At 44.3% G+C, this 22694-nt stretch overlaps 1 protein-coding gene across 4 annotated transcripts in view; it reads left to right on the plus strand.

The window, feature by feature from the left end:
* Window positions 1-8663: 8663 nt before the first annotated feature.
* The window catches only part of LOC118525368 (histone-arginine methyltransferase CARM1-like), a 283358-nt gene continuing 269327 nt past the window's right edge, over window positions 8664-22694 (plus strand). For all 4 annotated transcript variants that reach the window (XM_036076085.2, XM_036076089.2, XM_036076086.2 and 1 more), the window contains exon 1: window positions 8664-8997. In XM_036076085.2, the coding sequence (XP_035931978.1) occupies window positions 8838-8997 (160 nt within the window). In that variant the 5' untranslated portion in view covers window positions 8664-8837. The remainder of the gene's footprint in view (window positions 8998-22694) is intronic.

Genomic DNA, 22694 nt, shown 5'->3' on the forward strand with positions numbered 1-22694 from the left:
TCCTTGTATCCTACTTCCCAGGCTCATGCAGGAATTACTGAGGGATGAAAGGGAAGTGCTGATAGGTTGGTTTACAAGCATAGAGTTATGGCTCTTTAAGATAATCCCACTCTCCTTCATTTGCCCCTTCCAGAAATTTTGTGTCAACATGTCCCTGAAAAGACAAGCAATTATTACAGCTTTGAAAGGATGTGGAAATAGTTCAAAATATCTGTGGCAAAACCAACCACCGGCAAATACTATTCACTTGTAATTGAATGCAGCGGTTACCCTGCATTATCTATATGCAGTTCCCCAGCTTCCTGGAGGAGCTGCTGCACGTTTTAACACGTGGCTCATCTTTGGATGCCACTCCTCCCACGGTTAGAACGGAGTTGCAGTAAGTGTGGTCCGCCGGCTGCAGAGCGGCAGCATTGTCAGCCCCTGAGATCTTGGGAGAACTAGAATTACTACGCACGACGAAGTTCGACCAGCCTTGCCCTTCGAATGTGGACTCGTGCTAATAATAGCCTAAAGGTACATCTGCAACCACATGATATGTACAGTGAGGATGCATGTGGACAGCTGTTCTTCTAAATATACAGATAACATGACAACTGGATGGAAGAAGCAACTTTCTTCTATGTATGGAAGAATTGAAAAGAATATGAGTGTGTTAGTGAAATATATACTGGTGCATTTTTTTTGGTATCATCCCTTTTATTCTTTCTACAACACCATCTAATAAATCAGATAATCAAGTGTATTCTGGCTTCTGGTGAGTTGCTAGGAGAATAAGAGGTGGGTCAGTAAGCTTACTACGTCTGCCTTGTAATTACTGGTTGAAGATCAAGAAAAGAACCTCGTGAGAAATCATGCATAGATCTCATCCAAACACATCACCTCTCTGGGGAGAACTCCAAGCTGACGATCAGCAAAGTAATTTCTTTGTAACTGACTATTGCAGGGGGTCTGACCCTGGATTTAAACGTGGATTGGCAGATTAATAATAATTATGTTAGTTTTTCAAAATGTACCTCCCACCCACCAATCCTCTTCTCAATCCAGCTTGTTTTCCCTAATCTATTTTTTATGTTTGCTTTCACCTCCATACAAATGGATCTGGAATATAGCTGTTTATTTGGTAGTTTACAAAACATGCCAATGTGCCTCTGGGCATGAGTACAATATAAATCACAAGCCATAAATAAATGACAGAACAACAAAAACAAAAATAAGTACAAGCTGAAACTCACATGTCTTGTAACTAATCAGTCTTTTTCTCTCTTATCAGAGGAAAATGGAGTCAATCCTACATATATTTCTCATACTTGTGGGTAGTCACTGTTTAGGTTTTTTTTTTTTCCTCTTCCAATAAAAAAAGCTGACTTAATGCCAAGATTAGCTGGCCAATAGGAAAAAAAAAAAAGAGATAACTTGTAAAATAATTCTGATGGTTGCCTTCAGGTGAGGGAATATGGTTTATTTCAGCTTTTGTCTTTTTACTTTTACTTTTTCATATTTCCTTCCAGGAATGATGATATTGATGACAGCCCTGCAGAGTCAGTGCTTGCTGTGCAGTCTCATCTGATCTTCACAATAAGCTGATCGGGTCATGGTGGCTTTATCGTAAAAGCCTCTGTAAGTTCAGGGCATCTGAGTAAGTCACCTGGGTTGTTCAGGTAATAAGGAATGCGCCTGGGACTGGCCCCAAATCTACTTCCTCCCAGGCTCCCTAGCCTCCTTTTCAGCATGACTGCACCGTCTTTGCATTCCCAACCCTTTCACTTCTCCCTAGTCACTACCAGTAACCCTGGACACGGTGTTTGTGTTTTATTTAAAGTAATCTCTACGCCCAATATGGGGCTTGAACTCACGACCCCAAGATCAAGAGTTGCACGCTCCACCTACTGAACTAGGCAGGTGCCCCTGGACAGGGTCTTCTAGAGAAAGTGCTGCTTTCCCCCCGACCATGGGGTCGGCAGAGGCACAACTGCGCATGAAGCTGGGGAACGTTAAGCATCGGGCTCTTACTTCGTGGCCTTCTTGATTGCTGGGAGTTGCCAGAAGTCAGATAGTAATCTATCATCAAAAATTATGTGTAATGATCTGTCAGTTGACAGCTCAATTAGGTCTCCCTCAGTTTCATTAAAAACAAAGAATTGGATATTACCTGACTTTTAAAAATACTGTAGTCATATGCTTTCTGTATACCTAGAGTAACATTTTATTTATTTATTTATTTATTTATTTATTTTTAAAGATTTTATTTATTTATTTGACAGAGACACAGTGAGAGAGGGAACACAAGCAGGGGGAGTGGGAGAGGGAGAAGCAGGCTTCCGGCAGAGCAGGGAGCCCAATGCGGGGCTCGATCCCAGGACCCTGGGATCATGACCTGAGCCGAAGGCAGACGCTTAACGACTGAGCCACCCAGGCACCCCTAGAGTAACATTTTATATTGTCTCTTTATTTGGTGCTCTGGATGTGTTATACTCCATGGCAATTAGCCATAGTAAAATTAGGATAAGGGAGAGATGCCTTTCCTTAATAGAGTGAGCATCTCCACTATGTATATTCCTCAGGAAGATCAATTTTTAAAAAAGCACTTGTGGAAATAGATCTGGAAATTCATTCCCTTAAAATCCTCCTGGTGTAGAGAGTAATTGTCGGATCATTCTCTCTTGCTCTTTTCCTCATTCCCTCTCTCTCATGAGAATATAGTTTGTTTTCCAAGGAAGAAGATAAACATTCTTCTTGTTTTCCTCCATAATGTTCACCATCTTTCATAATGAAGTTAGTCTTTCCTGTATTATACAGGACATTTAGTTCCTCCAGTAACTTGAGGCTAGTAACTGTGCCTAGTGTGCCCCCCCCCACCCTGTCCCCTCTCTCAGACTACCTCATTCTCCACCTGCAGGGATAGGAAGTGTGCCCTTCACCAAGTCATATACACAAAGGCTGGGCCTAAGCTTTGAAGTGGTATCTTGCATAGTCTGGTAGTTACAGAGGTCTCTTTGCCAAGCACTATCAAAAATGAATTATTGTTGTAAAATTCAGTCAATTCCTGTCATTCATGGTAGTTATGTTCTGTAAAGCTGCTGCTAACACTGAATTAGCAAATACTGAGCCCTTGCTCCTAGGGGAAATACAGTGTTACGTTCCTACAAGCCCCTGGTTACACTTTTGTCAGTCAGTATATAACCTTGTGTTAGGTGTTTATCTGTTTCAAGACACATTATTTAATATATATTATTTACTCATTAACATTGAGTTCACAGCCAACAGCACCATAACTCATGCCTAAACAAAGATGATCTAAATCATGTATTTTCTCTGTAAGATACATCACAGCCATACAGATCTGTGATTCAACAGTCTTGCACAATTCACAGCGCTCACCATAGCACATACCCTCCCCAATGTCTATCACCCAGCCACCCTATCCCTCCCACCCCCCTCCACTCCAGCAACCCTCAGTTTGTTTCCTGAGATTAAGAATTCCTCATATCAGTGAGGTCATAAGATACATGTCTTTCTCTGATTGACTTATTTCGCTCAGCATAATACCCTCCAGTTCTATCCACGTCATTGCAAATGGCAAGATTTCATTCCTTTTGATGGCTGCATAATATTCCATTGTATATATATACCACATCTTCTTTATCCATTCATCTGTCGATGGACATCTTGGCTCTTTCCATAATTTGGCTATTGTGGACATTGCTGCTATAAACATATGCGTGCATGTACCCCTTCGGATCCCTACATTTGTATCTTTGGGGTAAATACCCAGTAGTGCAATTGCTGGGTCGTATGGTAGCTCTATTTGCAACTTTTTGAGGAACCTCCATACTGTTTCCCAGAGTGGCTGCACCAGCTTGCATTCCCACCAACAGGGTAGGAGGGTTCCCCCTTCTCTGCATCCCTGCCAATATCTGTCGTTTCCTGACTTGTTAATTTTAGCCATTCTGACTGGTGTGAGGTGGTATCTCATTGAGGTTTTGATTTGGATTTCTCTGATGCCGAGTGACATTGAGCACTTTTTCATGTGTCTGTTGGCCATTTGGATGTCTTCTTTGGAAAAATGTCTGTTCATGTCTTCTGCCCATTTCTTGATTGGATTCTTTGTTCTTTGGGTGTTGAGTTTGATAAGTTCTTTGTAGATTTTGGATACTAGCCCTTTATCTGATATGTGCTATGGTGAGCGCTGTGAATTGTGCAAGACTGTTGAATCATAGATCTGTACCTCTGAAACAAATAGTGCAATATATGTTAAGGAAAAAAAAAAGATAGCAAGAGGGGAAGAATGAAGGGGGAAATCAAAGGGGGAGACGAGCCATGAGAGACTATGGACTCTGAAAAACAAACTGACGGTTCTAGAGGGGAGGGGGGTGGGAGGATGGGTTAGCTTGGTGATGGGTATTAAAGAGGGCACGTTCTGCATGGAGCACTGGGTGTTATACACAAACAATGAATCATGGAACACTACATCAAAAACTAATGATGTAATGTATGGTGATTAACATAACAATAAAAATTTAAAAAAAAAGAAAAAAAGATACATCACAGCCATCTTGTGCTTAGGAGCAGGAGACAACACTGTGCTTGGGGACTATTTTAAACAGCACAGTCACCAACAAATTGCACATGAAATGTGAAAAATAGGAGACTAATAGACTGCAGTTTAAGAGCTGAAACAAGACGATAGAACATCACTTTGTTCACTCTCAGCTGGGAATGTGCTCATCAGGTGACTCAAACTTTTCACCACCCAGCACATGTCTGCAAATAATCACGAAGGCATTGCTAATATTGATTTGAGGGTTACAAATAAATTTTGGTGACTAGGTGAAATCACAAATATGGGAAACTCAAATAAGAGTTTTGACTCCAACTGTTTAATAGGCTAGATCACGTGCATATTATTATATTCTGTTTTAATTACTTATGAGTGACATCAGAAGCTTTGTGACATGTAGAAATTTATTTCTAAAATATTTGGCCGAGGTGCAGGTTTTTTTTTTGTGGAACATCATAATAAGTAGTCTGGCTGCCATTTTGCTGAGGATAATATATTTTGAGATCAGGGGACGGGGGCGGGGGGCACTCTGGTCTGAGTTTCTTTGAAGTAATGTCTGGACCATGAAGTGGGATCTGCTAATAGGTATAAGGAAGAGCTCATCAGGGGTTGAAGAACCTAGTCTAGGCTTTAAGCTGTTGAATTACGGCCCATGAACAGATTGGGCTACTCCTTGTGGAAGGCAGGAGATAGACAAAGGGGCATACGCTCACCCAGTGATCCTCTGATCTCCAGGTGTGCACCCAGTTGTGGACTTCTGTTCTCTCTCTGAACCCAGCACATGTCCATTGATGACCCTTTGGATGCTGAGCTTGCATCCAGGCCCCTGCAGATGAGGTTGGCAAGAGGTCCTTTTCCTAGTGTTATTTGGGGAATGAAAGCTTTGGACAGATTATACTCGTGAAAAACATCAGTGCTTTTGATGCTATACTGAGAACAGAGTCAGTCAGGAGGTGGAAATGGGCAGGAGGGTCCTCAGGGAAGTCGTGTACCAGGGGTCTTCCTCTTACTTCTGAGAGGACTTATTCCTTCTAGAGGATACACAAGAGGAAGAATCTGGATCATGGCTTTGGCGTTCCCAGTTTGATCCTCTGACCTCCCTTCAGTCTCTGCAAATAGCTGGCAAAGCACAGTCTCCTCCAGCACACGTGGAGCCTGAGGACCAGAGATGGGCACTCCACAGGTAGGTCTGCCCAGCTCGTCTCAGTTAATGCTCCATTGCAGGCTGGAGCTCCTCTGTCTTCGCAGTAACTCTCCTGAATTGGTTAAAAAAAAGAAAAGAAAAGAAAAAAAAAAAAGTTTGGTGGCCCTGAAAAGAAATTTGGAATAAACTAAAGATAGAAAGTGGAATGCAGTGGTGGTTCACATAGATGGTATGAGTGAATCTGCCTTATATTCAAAACAGGAGTCAGAAAAACTGATTCATGGAACTTTCTGCCAGTGCTTGGCCCAGGGTAAATACTGCTCAGGTGTACATACAACTACTTGAAGGCAAAACATTCGAGGGAGGGGAAGCCTAAGGAATTCTTGCCCACCTTCGAGGGGGTGGGAGGACTAGAGGGAAGAAAGTAGGAACATGTTACGTGTTTCTGTGCTTACAATTCTGGGGTCTTGAGCTGTATCCATTTGGAATACTAAGAAATTAGTCTAGTAGCTTCTAACTTTGGAAAGTGGTTAAGGGCTATTCAAGACTTTTGTGTCTGGACCGTTGTAGAGGACTTCTGCTACTTCTCAGCTATGACTCTGGGCGAGTTAGTTACTCCTTATGCCTATTTCCTGATCAGTAAAAATGAGGGTAATAACAGTATCTGTTTCCCAGGGTGGTAGGGAGGAGTAAGTGAATTAGTGTACACGATATGCTTAGGACAGTGGTAGGCATGTAGTAAGCACTGTGAGGCGCTATGGTTAGTCCCTGCTTTGTCCTTCAGCTGCCTCCTTCCTTTGGGTGTCTGCTCATCCCTCATTCAGATGATGCGAATTTGGTAAGGCTACTAGTCTCCCTGGTCCAAGTCACAGTTGAGTAGACCCATCACAGCACACTAGTCCTTTTCCAATGACCCAAGCTGATTTGGAGAGGAGAAGGGGCCTTGCCTTTGCTGAAATGATGTAAATTGGTGGCAGCTTCCAGCGTTTGACTAAGACCTTTCTGTAAAATGGAGGCGAGACCATATGGTAACCTTAACTGAGTCCCTAAGTCTAGTCAGGACCAAAGCTTAGACTTCCCAGCTTCTTAGTGAATCATAATATTTTGATTTTTTGCTCAAGTTAGCTGAAGTTGAGTTTCTTCCCCCTGCATTAATGTGGAGAAAAGACTACTGTTATGTTTGTTTGTTTTATGTAACAGAACTCCAGGTTTCTTGAGGGTATGGTGGGAATTCTACTAAGGTCAAGATACTGCCCTTTTAGAGGTGCTTTTTTTTTTTAAGCAATCTTTACACCCAGTGTGGGGATCAGACTCACAACCTGAAGATCAGAGTCACATGCTCCACCAACTAAGTCACCCAGGCACCCCTAGAGATGCTTTATGAGTCATTTTCATCCACCATTCACTTTTAGTGTAAATCAGACATCCTACCCTCCCAGATTTACTTTCCAGTTACCAGCTGATAACATATGAAGGCTGAACAAACTTTTTTGACAGAAGGACAAAGAGGTCCAAGAGCTACTTTGGAGGGTCTTCAGTAGCACGGAAGTACTTAGTGCCATCAAGGCAGCAATTGACAAGGGGAAAGGACTAGAGAAAGCAGGAGAGTGCTTTGAGGAGGCTGGACGCAGGACAGGCAGAAGTACATAGTGAGGGCTGGGGTGGGGCAGAATGCAGGTGTTCTGCGGTCCTTACACTAGAAACCCTTTCCACAGCTCCAGCTTATTAAAGGACATCTGATTCCTGGAGGCTTCCGGGACACAAATCAAAACCATGAGGCAGTCGGAAGTGAGAACGAGATAAGAAGGAAGAGCATGGTACGTAGTTGATAGAGACAAGAGAGAAGGAAGGAGGAAAAGTCCTCAGGAGGGAGGAAGGTGAGGAGCCAGAGAGATCACATCAGGAAGAGGACAACAGTGGGAGGTGGAGTGGGGGCGGGGGCGGGGGAGACCCATGAGACCAGGGCTTTCATAGAGCCTGGCTGGGTTTACCAGTCCCCCAGGGGGGGAGGGGGGCACTCTGAAGTTACAGACCCCAGGGCCTCTAGGGAAGCTCATTCTTATAAAGTCAGCCTGCTTCCTTAAGGACATTATCTTCATGGAATCCCAGTGGATTTACCATCCTTGCTTCCTTCCTGTAATCCATTCTGCCTGGGGGTCACAGACCAAGGACACACAGAAATGGGTTCAAAAAGTGAAGAGAAGTTCCCTTTATGGCACTTGAGTCTATGACTCTGGGGGACTCTGGTCAAAAGACTGCTTCCCTTTCTTAATCCCCTGCAGCAGGAGACCAACTTCAATGGACACAAGACTCACGTGTGATGTGGCTTCCCAGGGTTTTGAGCCCCTATTCTTCGACGCTGGAGCCAACTGGCTAGGTTGGGTAGCTGCTGGAGTCAGGCGACCACTTGGGCACGAGAGTCCCTGGTTCTCCTGACCCACAGCTAGGAAAATGGTTCACCATCCAGCAACGAGCAAGTTTGCAGTTCCAAGTGATGGGAGACGACTGTGGTCATTTGAGCCCAGACAGTTGCACGAGGGTCTCAGGGCTCCCCCACCGCCTCGCTGCCGCTGCTGTTGGGACCCTGTCAGTGAAGCGGCGCTCAGCACTTGGGACGGTCGCTCCCACGTGGCCGTGAGCACCTTAGAACCACCTGGACGAGGCGAGGGCCCACGCAGCACTGAGCCCGGGCCAAGGCCGGTTCTAAACCAACGCCCACGCCCGCAGAGTGGTCCCCGTGAACAGCAGGTGTCACCCTTCTGCTTCCAAACCCCCGGTGCCTCCAGGTGCCTCGCGCGTGCTCCCCAAACTTGAGCGCGTTGGAGCTGCGGCTGGGCGGGGTGGCCGCACGCACCTGCGTGGCGCCTGCGAGGCGGGGGGGGGGAGGGGGTGTCGCCGCGTTCCCGCGCGCTCCCGGTGGTGGGGTGGGGGTGCGGGTGGGGGTGCGGCGACGCGGGCCAGCAGGTGCCGCGGGAGCCAGCCCGCTGGCAGAGGTCGACGCTCGGACTTGCGCGGAGGTGAGGAAGGTGGCTCACGCTGCCAAGTCCCTCCCCTTCCCCCGGCACTTTGTCGGGGCGCCGAGAGCAGCGCGGAGGAGGTGCCGCCAGGGCTCGGGGCAGAGGCGCTCGCACCATGGCCCGGCTCCCGGCGCGCCTGCAGTTCCGCGTGCAACTGCGCTTCGTGACCGAGGAGCAGCTTTTCGGGGCCGGACCGCTCTCGCCCCCGAGCCCGAAGTCTCTGCGGCTGGAGGTGCACCCGGCGGGGGAGGAGGCGGACGCGACGGTGACTGACGGTGAAGTACCGAGTCCTGCTCGAAAGTTGGGGCCGGGGGCGCGCGAGCGCGGTGTGAGCGCCCGCAGCGCGTGTGCGGGGGCGCGGCTGCGTGTCCGGGATGTGTGCGGAGAGCGCGGCTGCTTTGGGGCGCGGGGACGCGGGGGTTGCGCCGTCTCCGTCGCTGCCAGCAGGTGTGCAGCCCGCGGCTCGCCCGTGGGGAAGGCAGGGCTACGTCCCTGACTCCAGCTGGCCCAGATTGCATCTGTACTGCGCTTAGAGAACTTGGGAGCTGCGGGCAGCCGGACCCTGAGAACTTGGCTTGGCCAGAACTTAGAGGTGTCAGAGGCGAGGGCCGGACAAGACAGGCGCGCAACGCCCTCGCCGGCCACCTAATCAGGAGCAGAACAGAACAGGGAACCCGTCTCCTTACTTCCAGGCCTGCTCGGCTCTTGTTCCCTCCCCCGGCCGCCCGCCACCCTCCGGCCACACCTGCCGCTTTCTGCGGACCGAGTTCTGAAGCGCGTGTTCGCCGGTCTGAGTGGCGGTTGCGGCCAGTGTGGTTCCACTAGGCGTTACTTTTTGGTTCAGAAAGGGACCTTTACAGCGACGTGCGACCCCTGGCTTCCTGGAGCTGTGGGTATGTTGAGGGAGTGCTTCTAATCCTTACAGTAGGATCCTGGACTTTTTTGAGAATCTAAGGAAACCTATAGAACCTGGCCCCAGAAAATATGCATTCCGGAGCACGAAACTTTGCATATAAATAAGAGGAGGTAACAGCTCCTCCCCGCAGCTCATACTAAATACCGCATTCTAGTAAGTGGAGGGAACAGAGCCCCAGACAGCTGTAAGCCTCCAAACACTCCTGGAGTTTCTTTCTTCTGACCCTAACTTCTAAGATTCTGAGTATTGTTTAAAGTGCTCTGCATTGGTTCCAGTGGCGATTTCAAATAACTCAAGTACTGACCTGCTTCTCTGTGATAAGGAGAATACAAGTTCACGGCTCCATCTCCAAGGCCTTAGAACAGACTCAGGCACACAGTCGACACTCAGTACAGGCTTGCTGTGGAATGAAAGAAAACCTTTGGATGTGTTTTCTCCCTTCACTCTGGGCTGGGATGAGAAAGTCTGGGTCTTTAAAAAAGAAATACTAAATACTATTTGACTAGTGTCTTAGCTGGAGTCTTGGCAAGGGATCAAAAGCCTTACTCAGCAACTCTTAGATTTCTCTTTTGGTTGCAAGAGGGAAAAAGAAGTAGCTTTCAGTATTTTTCTCCTAGGAATTTTAAAACTCAGGGTGCCAGAAAAGAGTTCAGTTTGTCCATGATGGTCATTTGATTTAATCTGTAGCCATGCACGTGGAGAAACAAAGGCACAGATTTGAGATTGACATGTTATTTGGTGTCCTATGAATTTCTTTCCCACAAATATGTGTTAAGAGAAGAAATACCTGAGGTTCAAGGTGATTGTAGTTGCAGACTCTCCAGCAAGTTACCGAATGCCTGGCCTATGTGGACATAATTCTCTTGCAGAGAGCAATATGCTTTCCCTTAATGCAGTAAATAGAGTCCAGAGGTGACCTCTGTGGTATGGATTAGACCAGACTAATGGAAATGGAAGGAATAATTAAAGCTGAGGCAGGCAGTCATTGTCACCTGATTTTGACAATTCCTTGGGAAAGAATCACAAGAAAGTGGAGAACTCACTCTCTTATTAGCTTAAATCCTAAAATGCAATTGTTGAAGCATGCTATTGAGGGTTTTGGGAGAGAAGCTATTCTGGAGTTGTTTTTTCGTAGCTCATTTTACTGTATGACCAACTAGACCACTGTGGATGATGAGCAGGCAGAGCAAGTTTAAAAACAGATTCTCATGAACTCTTAGAAGAAAGATTTTGGTGTGTTCAAATATAGCAGCAGAATTTCGAATGGCTAGGATTTCTCCTGGGATAAAGTCTTTTGGATGGGTCCAGGGTCTTTAAGAATGGTTCTAAGCAATGTACCTTTAGAAAATCATACAGTTTCTTAGCTCCCATATGGAATCAGTTATTAAACAAGTATGCTCTGGAGTAACTGGGCCTGGATTCAAATCCCAGTGCTACCTTTTATAAGCTATGCTGCATTTAACAAATTATTCACCCTGTGTAAGCTTCAGTTTCTTCATCTGTAAAATAAGGATGGCAATACACATGTTACACCATTAAATAAAATAATGCATACACCATGCTTGGTGTAATGCCTGGCATATATTAAGAGCTCAATAACTGTTCACTATTGTTATCAATGTTATATTTATATTCTGTCCCCAAAACAACAGGTTTCTCAGGCTGTTCTGAGGGATAGCTGGGCTGTATTTCTGTGAAGATGTTGCAAAGGAAACTTAATTAAGTCTGATAGATAATAACTGGGAGGAACAGAACAATCTTTTAGATTCCCAATGTCAATAGCTTGTCAGGTAAAAAAGGGAATAGAACAAGAGAAACCAGTTTGTTCTTATTTCAATTCCTCCAAAATGGACAATGATTTTTATGAAGGGAACGCACCAGGAGATCCAGCACCCCGGCCTATGAACTCTGAGAAGACAGCCAGTCATTCCTTCCTTTTTTTTCTTACTTTTTTTTTTGAGTCCCTGTCCTACCACAAGCCTGTCTGAGAGCATGCCTGATTCATCCTTTTATCCCCAGAGCCTTCCACAATACCCAGTACACACAAGACATCAATAAAAGTTTCTTGAGTGCATCAGTGATTTAAATCAAGCATTTTTAAATGTTACAAAAATAAAACTTGAAATACTGAGCACTGAGTGCAGAATCTGAGTTGCCACCAAATGATTAAGACACTGATTTGATGTACAGTCTAGAGGGATGTTTTAAAGTATAGTATATTTATAGAAAATTTGAGGTGTACTAAGATCAACAAACCAGGTGATGAGTGCCACTGGAAAGTTAGTTACTCATAGTTCCCAAGAGAGGGGGGCACACCACGCCATGGTGGTGGGCACATGGAGAAGCAATAGGTGGGCTGGGGGGCCGATGGAGTAAGGGGAATTGTGGGTAAGAGCCTTCACTGTGGTCTCTGTGGGAAGGAATGGGGGAGGCAGGATCAGCAGGCTTAGGTTGGCAGGTTTGAATAATTTCAGTGGGCTCTTGGGGGACTGCGGCTGTCCCAAGTTGTCTGGCACCTGGTCCTGGGTTGATTATGGCAGGTGGATAGTGGCCTGGAGTGTGAAAGCCCAATCCAGGTGGTGTTGGGGATGTGGGTTCTGGATTGGTTGGCTTGTATTTGAAAAGTGTGCTTGCAGGTGAGTTGTTTACTATCTCTAGGAATTGGCTAACCTAGGAGGGGCAGTCTCCCTAGGGTCAGCAAGACTCCAAATGTCAAAGCATCAGAATACAAAAATAAAAGACATGGTTAATATAAGGGAGAATCAGAATGTAAGGGAATTGGTAAATAAGTATATAGGGTGGGGGTGTCTGTCTGCTGGGTTTGGAGGGGTGGCTGCAAGTAGGAAGGGCCTGTGGATAAGGTCTTGAGTTGAGGTGATGGGGGGAAAATGTTATCTTCATACCTCAAGTATGTGAAAGGACTGGAAGATGGAGAGAAAGCAGACAACAGGTGGGAGATGGGTCTGCTTCTTCTCCACCCCTTCCTCCAAGGTCAGTGCCATGATGGGGGGCTGGAGGAGAAAGGAATTTAAGAACCGAGACTGTATCGCACAAAGGTTAATGGTAGACTGGATCTCTAGGAGAGAGGAGAGAACATTTCTTCCCTTGCTCAGTTAAGAGCTATCTTTTAATTAATCTGGAAGATTTAGGGAAATATATAAATAAGCCACATAGATAATCAAGTAAAAAATGCAGTGATTTTGTCTCTGAGGTATTTTAAAAGGATGCTAGGTTTTTTGTTCCCTCGCGGTTGCTCATCTCATTAGAGGGGAAAAAAGAGCAGAAGAAAAGTCAGAGAAAGACATCCTTTGTATCACATGGGAGTATTAATCTCCCTTCATTAAATTCTGTGATAACAGACTCAGTAAGTTGAAGCCTATGATCAGAATCCTGAAGTCAGTCCCTACAAACGATATAGGCATTCATTTACTTTTCATTCAACAAATATTTATTGAACACATGTTCTGTGCTAATCACTGGGTGAGCAATACGTGAGCTGAATAAAAGCCCATCTGTATGGAGCTAATATTTTAATTGGGGAAGATAATACCAATGACATAGCAAGACAATTTCAGAGTGAGATAAATGTTTTGAAGAAAATGAACCCAATGGAAGAAAAAAAAATAGAGACAAAGAAAGGGAGGGAAGCCAATTTAGAGAGTGATCAGGGAAGGTCTCTCTGAGGAAGTAATATTTGATCTGAGGCAGGAAGAATGGAAGGAGGCAGCTAAGCAAAGAACTAGAGGAAGAAGACGACAGGCAGAAGGAATGGTGGGCTGAAAGGCTCTGAGGCTGGAAGGAGTTGGTGGGTTTGGGATGGCCCGTGGAGCTGATGCTCATCAAGAGAGATGGGGAGTAATGTGAATTCAAGTTAGTGTTCCAGTTATTCTTAGAGTAGAACAAGCTATCTTTAAACTCAGTGACTTACAAATAACTATTTTATAATGCTTCCAGATTCTGTGGGTTAGGAACCAGGCAGGGCTTGGTTGGGTGATTCTTTTGCTCCTTGTGGCATTGACTGAGGCTACTCATTGGGACTCAGCTGGTGGCCAGCCTGGTCTGGGGGATGCAAGAAGGCCTTATTTACCTGGGCTGGTATCTGGGCTGGTATGATGGTTAATTTTTTGTGTCAGTTTGGGTGGGCTGTGTACCCAGATATTTGTTCATACATTATCTGGATGATTCTGTGAGGGTGTTTTTGGATGAGACTAACATGTAAATTGGTGACTTTGGGTAAAGCAGATTGCTCCCCTGAATGTGGGTGGGCCTCATCCAATCAGCTGAAGCCTTAACAAAACAAAGACTGATCTTCCCCAAGCAAGAAAGAATTCTGTCAGCAGATGGCCTTTGGACTTGAAGAGCAACACTGGCTCTTCCCTGGGTACTCACTCTGCTAGCCTACCCTGCAGATTTTAGATTTGCCAGATATATGTACACACACACACACACACACACACCCTATGGATACTGTTTCTCTGGAGAACCCTGACTAATAAAATGGAGATGACTCAAAGATTAGGACCATCAATGGGGAGCCTACCTGTGGCCTCTCCACATGGTTTCCTCACACCATGGGCTTCTTTCCTGGAGACTCATGGTTCCAAGAGAGAGTTTCCCTGCAGACAAAACAGAAGGCACGTTACTTTTTGTGAGGCACACCATGGAAATCAGTCGACATCACCTACGTCATACTCTATTGATCAAAACAGTTGTAAGGCTACCCGGGTTCAAGGAGAGAGCGTGTAGACTCCACCTCTTTATGGGAGGAGTGTCAAAGAATTTGGAGACAATGTTTTAAAACTGCTGTTATACCAACCAGGTCATGTGGGATGTAATATATGCACACACACGCTCACTCACTCACTAATGGTTTTTTTTTCTTCTTTTTTTTTTTAAATTTTATTTTAATTTGTTATGTTAATCACCATACATCATTAGTTTTTGATGTGGTGATCCACGATTCATTGCTTTTGTATAACACCCAGTGCTCCATGCTGTATGTGCCCTCCTTAATACCCATCACCGGGCTAACCCATCCCCCACCCCCCTCCCCTCTAAAACCCTCAGTTTGTTTCTCAGAGTCCATAGTCTCTCATGGTTCATCTCTCCCTCCAGTTTCCCCCCCTTCATTTTTCCCTTCTTTCTCTTAATGTCCTTCATACTATTCCTTATGTTCCACAAATAAGTGAAACCATATGATAATTGACTTTCTCTGCTTGACTTATTTCACTTAGCATAATCTCCTCCAGTCCCATCCATGTTGATGTAAAAGTTGGGTATTCATCCTTTCTGATGGCTGAGTAATATTCCATTGTATATATGGACCACATCTTCTTTATCCATTCATCTGTTGAAGGGCATCTCATCTCTTTCCAAAGTTTGGCTATTGCGGACATTGCTGCTATGAACATTGGGGTGCATATGGCCCTTCTTTTCACTACATCTGTGTCTTTGGGGTAAATACCCAGGAGTGCAATTGCTGGGTCATAGGGTAGCTCTATTTTTAATTTTCTGAGGCACCTCCACACTGTTTTCCAAAGTGGCTGTACCAACTTGCATTCCCACCAACAGTGTAAGAGGGCTCCCCTTTGTCCACAACCTCTCCAATATTTGTTGTCTCATGCCCTGTCAAATTTTGCCATTCTAACTGGTGTAAGGTGGTATCTCAGTGTGGTTTTGATTTGAATTTCCCTGATGGCTAATGATGATGAATATTTTTTCATGTGTCTGTTAGCCATTTGTATGTCTTCTTCAGAGAAGTGTCTGTTCATGTCTTCTGCCCATTTTTTGACTTGATTATTTGTTTTTTGGGTGTTGAGTTTGACAAGTTCTTTATAGATCTTGGATACAAGTGCTTTATCTGTAGTGTCATTTGCAAATATCTTCTCCCATTCTGTGGGTTGCCTCTTTGTTTTGTTGACTGTTTCCTTTGCTGTACAGAAGCTTTTTATATTGATGAAGTCCCAAAAGTTCATTTTTGCTTTTGTTTCACTAACTTTTGGAGATGTATCTTGAAAGAAGTTGCTGTGGCCGATGTCAAAGAGGTTACTGCCTATGTTCTCCTCTAGGAGTTTGATGGATTCCTGTCTCACATTGAGGTCTTTCATCCATTTTGAGTTTATCTTTGTGTATGGTGTTAGAGAATGGTCGAGTTTCATTCTTCTGCATGTGGCTGTCCAATTTTCCCAACACCATTTATTGAAGGGACTGTCTTTTTTCCATTGCATATTTTTTCCTACTTTGTCGAAGATTATTAGACCATAGATTGAGGGTCCATATCTGGGCTCTCTATTCTGTTCCATTGGTCTGTATGTCTGTTTTTGTGCCAGTACCATGCTGTCTTGGTGATCACTGCTTTGTAATATAGCTTGAAATCAGGCAACGTGGTGCCCCCGACTTTGTTTTTCTTTTTCAACATTTCCTTGGCAATTCGGGGTCTTTTCTAATTCCATACAAATTTTAGGATTGTTTGTTCCAGCACTTTGAAAAATGTCATTGGAATTTTGATCAGGATGGCATTGAAGGTATAGATTGCTCTGGGTAGCATAGACATTTTAACAGTGTTTATTCTTCCGATCCATGAGCATGGAATGTTTTTCCATCTTTTTGTGTCTTCTTCAATTTCTTTCATGAGTGTTCTGTAGTTCCTAGAGTATAGATCTTTTACCTCTCTGGTTAGGTTTATTCTGAGGTATCTTATGGTTTTTGGTGCTATTGTAAATGGAATCGTTTCTCTAATTTCTCTTTCTACAGTTGCATTGTTAGTGTATAAGAAAGCAACTGATTTCTGTGCATTGATTTTGTATCCTGCCACATTACTGAATTGCTGTATGAGTTCTAGTAATTTGGGGGTGGAGTCTTTTGGGTTTTCCACATAAAGTATCATGTCATCTGTGAAAAGAGAGAGTTTGACTTCTTCTTTGCCAATTTGAATACCTTTTATTCCTTTTTGTTGCTGATTGCTGTTGCTAGGACTTCTAGTACTATGTCGAACAATAGTGGCAAGAGTGGGCATCCTTGACATGTTCCTGATCTTAAGGGAAAGGCTCTCATCTTTTCCCCATTGAGGATGATATTCGCTGTGGGTTTATCATAGATGGATTTTATGAACTTGAGGAATGTTCCCTCTATTCCTATACTTTGAAGAGTTTTAATCAGGAAAGGATGCTGTATTTTGTCAAATGCTTTTTCTGCATCAATTGAGAGGACCATATGGTTCTTCTCTCTCCTCTTGTTAATGTGTTCTATCACATTGATTGATTTGCGAATGTTGAACCACCCTTGCATCCCGGGGATAAATCCCACTTGGTCGTGGTAGATGATCCTTCTAATGTACTGTTGGATCCTATTAGCTAGGATTTTGTTGAGGATTTTGGAATCCATATTCATCAGGGATATCGGTCTGAAATTCTCCTTTTTGATGGGGTCTTTGCCTGGTTTGGGGATTAAGGTAATGCTGGCCCCATAGAATGAGTCTGGAAGCTTTCCTTCTGTTTCTATTTTTTGAAACAGCTTCAGTAGAATAGGTATTATTTCTTCTTTGAATGTTTGGTAGAATTCCCCAGGGAATCCATCAGGCCCTGGACTCTTGTTTTTTGGGAGGTTTTTGATCACTGCTTCAATCTCGTTACTGGTTATTGGCCTATTCAGGTTGTCAGTTTCTTCCTGTTTCAGTCTTGGCAGCTTATAGGTTTCCAGGAAGGCCTCCATTTCATCCAGATTGCTCAGTTTATTGGCATATAGTTGTTGATAATAATTTCTAATTGTTGTTTCTATTTCCTTGGTGTTAGTCGTGATCTCTCCCCTTTCATTCATAATTTTATTAATTTGGGTCCTTTCTCTTTTCTTTTGAATAAGTCTGGTCAGTGGTTTATCGATCTTATTAATTCTTTCAAAGAACCAACTTCTAGTTTCGTTAATCTGATCTACTGTATTTCTGGTTTCTAATTCATTGATCTCTGCTCTAACCTTAATTATTTCTCTTCTAATGCATGGCTTAGGCATCGTTTGTTGCTTTTTCTCTAGTTCTTTAAGGTGTAGTGTTGCTGAGTTCGGGATTTTTCTATTTTTTTGAGTGAGGCTTGGATGGCTATGTATTTCCCCCTTAGGACTGCCTTTGCAGTATCCCATAGGTTTTGGACCCTTGTGTTTTTGTTCTTTTTGGTTTCCATGAATTGTTTAAGTTCTTCTTTGATTTCCTGGTTGACCCAAACATTCTTGAGCAGAGTGGCCTTTAGCTTCCAAGTGTTTGAATTTCTGCCAAATTTTTTCTTGTGATTGAGTTCCAGTTTTAGAGCATTGTGGTCTGAGAATATGCATGGAATAATCTCAATCTTTTGATATCGGTTGAGACCTGATTTGTGACCCAGTATATGGTCTATTCTGGAGAAAGTTCCATGTGCGCTTGAGAAGAATGAGTATTCTGTTGTTTTAGGGTGGAATGTTCTGTATATATCTATGAGGTCCATCTGGTCCAGTGTGTCATTCAAAGCTCTTGTTTCTTTGTTGATTTTCTGCTTAGATGATCTGTCTGTTGCTGAGAGTGGAGTATTGAGGTCTCCTACAATTAACGTATTGTTATCAGTGTGACTCTTTATTTTGGTTAACAGTTGGCTTATGTAGATGGCTGCTCCCATGTTGGGGGCATAGATATTTACAATTGTTTGATCTTCTTGTTGGATAGACCCTTTAAGAATCATATAGTGTCCTTCTGTGTCTCTAACTACAGTCTTTAGTTTAAAATCTAATTTGTCTGATATAAGAATTGCTACTCCAGCTTTCTTTTGAGGTCCGTTGGCATAGAAGATGGATCTCCATCCCTTCACTTTCAGTCTGGATGTATCTTTAGGTTCAAAATGAGTCTCTTGTAGATGGCATATGGATGGGTCCTGTCTTTTTATCGAATCTGCAACCCTGTGCCGTTTTATGGGAGCATTTAGGCCATTCACGTTTAGAGTGATTATTGAAAGATATGAATTTATTGTTGTCATGTTGCCTGTGAAGACCGTGTTTTTATAGATTGTCCCTGTAAATTTCTGTTGTAGATCACTCTTGGGGTCTTTCTCCCTTTATAGAACCCCCCCTTAATATTTCTTGCAGGGCCATCTTAGTGGTCACATATTCTTTCAGCTTCTGCCGGTCTTGGAAGCTCTGCATCTCTCCATCCATTCTAAATGACAGCCTTGCCGGATAAAGTATTCTTGGCTGCATGTTCTTCTCGTTTAGTACCCTGAATATGTCTTGCCAGGCCTTTCTGGCTTGCCTGGTCTCTGTGGATAGGTCTGACGTTATTCTGATGTTCCTCCCTCTGTATGTAAGGAATCTCTTCCCCCTAACTGCCCTTAAGATGGTTTCCTTGGTTCTAAGATTTGCAAGTTTTACTATTACATGCCGGGGTGTTGATCTTGGGAGGGGTCCTCTCTGCCTCTAGGACAGGAATATTTGTTTCATTCCCCAGATTAGGGAAGTTCTCAGCTATGATTTGCTCAAATATATCTTCTAGTCCTCTCTCTCTCTCTCTCCACCCCCTCAGGGATTTCAATAATTCTGACATTGGAACGTTTCATGGTGTCACTTATTTCTCTGATTCTATTTTCATGGATTCTGAGTCGTTTTTCCCTGACCTCCTCGTTTCCCTTTTTCTCTATTAAGTTATCTTCCAGGTCACTGATTCGTTCTTTTGCCTCACTTACCCTAGCTGTTAGATTATGTAGATTAGATTGGATCTCATTGATAGCATTTTTAAGTTCTGCCAATTCACTTTTATTTCTGCCCTTAGAGACTCTTTGTTGCCATTAGTTGATTTCTCCATTCTAGCTATTATCTTCACAATTGCTAACCTGAATTCCATCTCCAACATCTTGATTATATCTGAATCCATTTGTAAATCTGTGGCATAAGTCATAATCTCTGAGTCTTTCCTATTTTGGGGGTTCCTCCTCTTAGTTATTCTGTTGAGGGGTGGTTGAGGGAATGTACAGAGTCCAAATTATTGACCACAACCCAAGCAAGATGCACCTGTTTTCTAGGGACCTTAGGGTTGTTGGCCTCTTGTTCTCCCATCCTGTCTTCCAGGTGAGGGGCCTGCTGCACTGGTACTCAGGCAACCCTGTTTGGGCAGAGTTGCCCTGCCCCCTGTGGCGGGGGATGAGCTCAGTGGGAACCGGTTTTGGGTGGCTTTTTTTCTCTGGCGGCTTTCTCTGGTGGCTTTCCGTGTCTCTTCCGAGAGTCAGAGCAGAAGAGACCATTTCCAACTCTCTGCCTCAGAGCAGAGAGTTTGCAGTCTGTTCTTCAGTGAGCTATCCAGGCCACACTCTCTCCATTTCTGTCTATGCTGCTATAAACTGCAGCGTCCTGGGTTGTGCGCCCCTCCGCAGCGCTCCCAGTCCTCGCCTCCAGGTCGGGACATGTCTCTGCCCTTTGTGCTTCTAGAACCGCCAGCCGCCCCCAGTTTGCACGTGAGGCCCCGCCGCTCAGGGTTTCCATCTTGGGGGCTGCCCTAAAGTCCTTTCCCCACTGCTCCCGGTCTGCAAGTCTGTGCCCCGTCCCCAGCAGGGTAGGCTGTCGCTCACCAGCAGTGTAGGATCTGCATGGCCAGGCTCCCTCCCACTGCCGTTTATCCTCTGATATCTGCCTGCGGAATCATGGCTCTCTGCTTCTTACCTCGAAACCAACCGCCTGCGATATTGTGTTTCACTAATGGGGTTTTGGAAGAGCCATGAAAACAACCCTCATTGTGACAGTTGCTGAAAAAGCTGATCAGAGAGCATGAGTTTTGATGTGTACCACAGTGGACTTCCTAATTCTCTCCTGAATTGAACTTGCTCCTCCTCACTCCCCCCTGACCACTGGGTGAGCAGCCCCGAAAACACCATCTTTGCAGAAAGGAAGCAGGTAGGAGGGGGCTGGGATGGGCAGGCTCCTGTCCTTCTCCCAAAGGCATGAGAGAACCCCGAGGGGAGAGGGCGTACAGAGAGGCTAGAACTGCCTCTGGGGCTCAGTGTTTCTTAATGGGGCATGGATAGCACATGTGCTGGGGAAGTTCTCCACCATCAGAGACATTGCAGAGTGTTTAGAGTCCCTGGCCCCTTGGCAGTAAATGCGAGCAACCCCCCTCTAGGACCTCAGTTTCTGTTACAGTGAAGAAAACCTTCACGCAAACACATGAGGAGGGAGAAATGCAGAATTCCCTCCCCTGCTCACCCCCAGTAATCACAAACTCGGAATACTCTAACACTTCTCCATCTAGATTGAGAAACACTATGCATATCCTTGGCATGGTAGTCCCTCTCCCAAACAGTACACTACTCCTTGCATTCAAGGTCAAATCTGACCTTGCTACATTTACTCACTGCAACTATTTGACATTATGGTTGCACTGAAAGGTTTGTTAAAGAAATCCTGCCAAGTAACTTTCTTGTTATATTACCAAGAGCAACACTTGCATGATTTCATTATATCTTTCCAAGAAAGACATTTAATGCAACTAACTGGAGACTTCCGGCTAGACCTGGTTTCAGGTTCCGGCATTATGGGATGTGCATCCATGAAGAGAAAGCATTTCTGTCCTCTGTCAGGCAGCAGTGGTACCTCAAATGGATGACAAATATGAAGCCATTCAAAGCCCTTCTGTGTTTGAGTCTAAAGACCCTGAGGTGAAAATATGGGAAAAGACTCGTTTTCCAGGCTGAATAAAGACCCTTTAAAATTCCTTTCTTCCCCCATTTTCAATAATTATACCAAGTTGTGGTCTGTATTGATTACCCATGAATACACCAGTTCAAGGACAGGCAATCCATTGATAAATACTTGAGTCAGTGCCCTGAGGAAGGGAAAACAGGCATGGGAATCTTGTGAGTAAACAGCATAGTTGTCCCTTGGTTTGATGAGTTGCTACTTGAAACAATGAAGCTATCGAGGCAGGAAATTTGCATATATCACTGACGTCCTGTTTGTGATAATACGACTTTGTGTTGTGGCCACAGGATATTTGAACTAATCAACTGTTTTCACAGATGAGGCTTACAAAAATTTAGCAGGAGGTTTGAAGTGGCAGCACAGAGTGAGCAACGTTCTGTCATTAGCATCCTCCTCCTCACAGGGTTGCCCCCCCGATAAGCCCCCAGTGCCTGGGAGCACCCACCACACCCCTCACTTCCCTTCCCCCTGCAGCTGGGTTTTCACACTGAAGACCTGCAGATCTAACCTTGCTGAAGGGTTAGATGTTTCCAGTACATTTGCATTTCATCCCGGACTGCCTCACTCAGAGGAACCACTTTTCCTTCTTTGATAAGTTCTTGTTTTGGGTCTGTGAGATTTCTGAGTATCCTAAGTCATTGTCCAATTATTATATTTACCTCCATGTAGCTCAGCTGTGCCCTTGTGGTAGATGCTAGACACATTATGTCTGGCCTCACTGTAAGCAGTTATATTGACCTTATTTTATATTGACCTTATTTTATTGGTTCATTCTGTCCCAGGTGTATCATCCTCAAAACCTGACTCTTTCCCCCTTTCCATGATACTGTCTTGTGTTCAATTACCCAGTCTTTAGCCTGTGGTCAAGTTGGACTTCCAGCCACAGATCCAAAGTCACATTAGCCCAAAGGGTGAGAAAACTCTTTGCTTGTGGCTTGGAGGGAGCTAGATCTATCAGTAAGCTTAGAAACCTGAGTGAGAGAGTAGAGTGACTGATGGTTCACCTTTTGGCATATTTCAGGCAGAATTAAGGTTTTCTAACTCTGGGCCAGTCATCTAAATAGAATTGTGTGACCTTCTTTTGTTCATGGCTTCTCACTCTTTTAACCCTGTTTTATAATTAGGGTGGGGAGGTAGTTGGATTAACCAGATTAGATTCCCCATTTATTGGCTTCATGACCTTGGGTTTACAGAACCTGCCTGAACCTTTCTTAGTTTTCTCTTCTAGAGCTGAGATAATTTTTACCTCATAAAGTTATGGAAAAAATAAACAGAATAATGAAATGTGAAAAAAATGCAAAGTGACTTCTATTACTTTTCAAAGTAAATAGGGTCAAAATTATCAAATAGAAATAGTGC

The sequence above is a fragment of the Halichoerus grypus genome, chromosome 14, assembly GCF_964656455.1.
Source record: "Halichoerus grypus chromosome 14, mHalGry1.hap1.1, whole genome shotgun sequence".
Lineage (NCBI taxonomy): Eukaryota > Metazoa > Chordata > Mammalia > Carnivora > Phocidae > Halichoerus > Halichoerus grypus.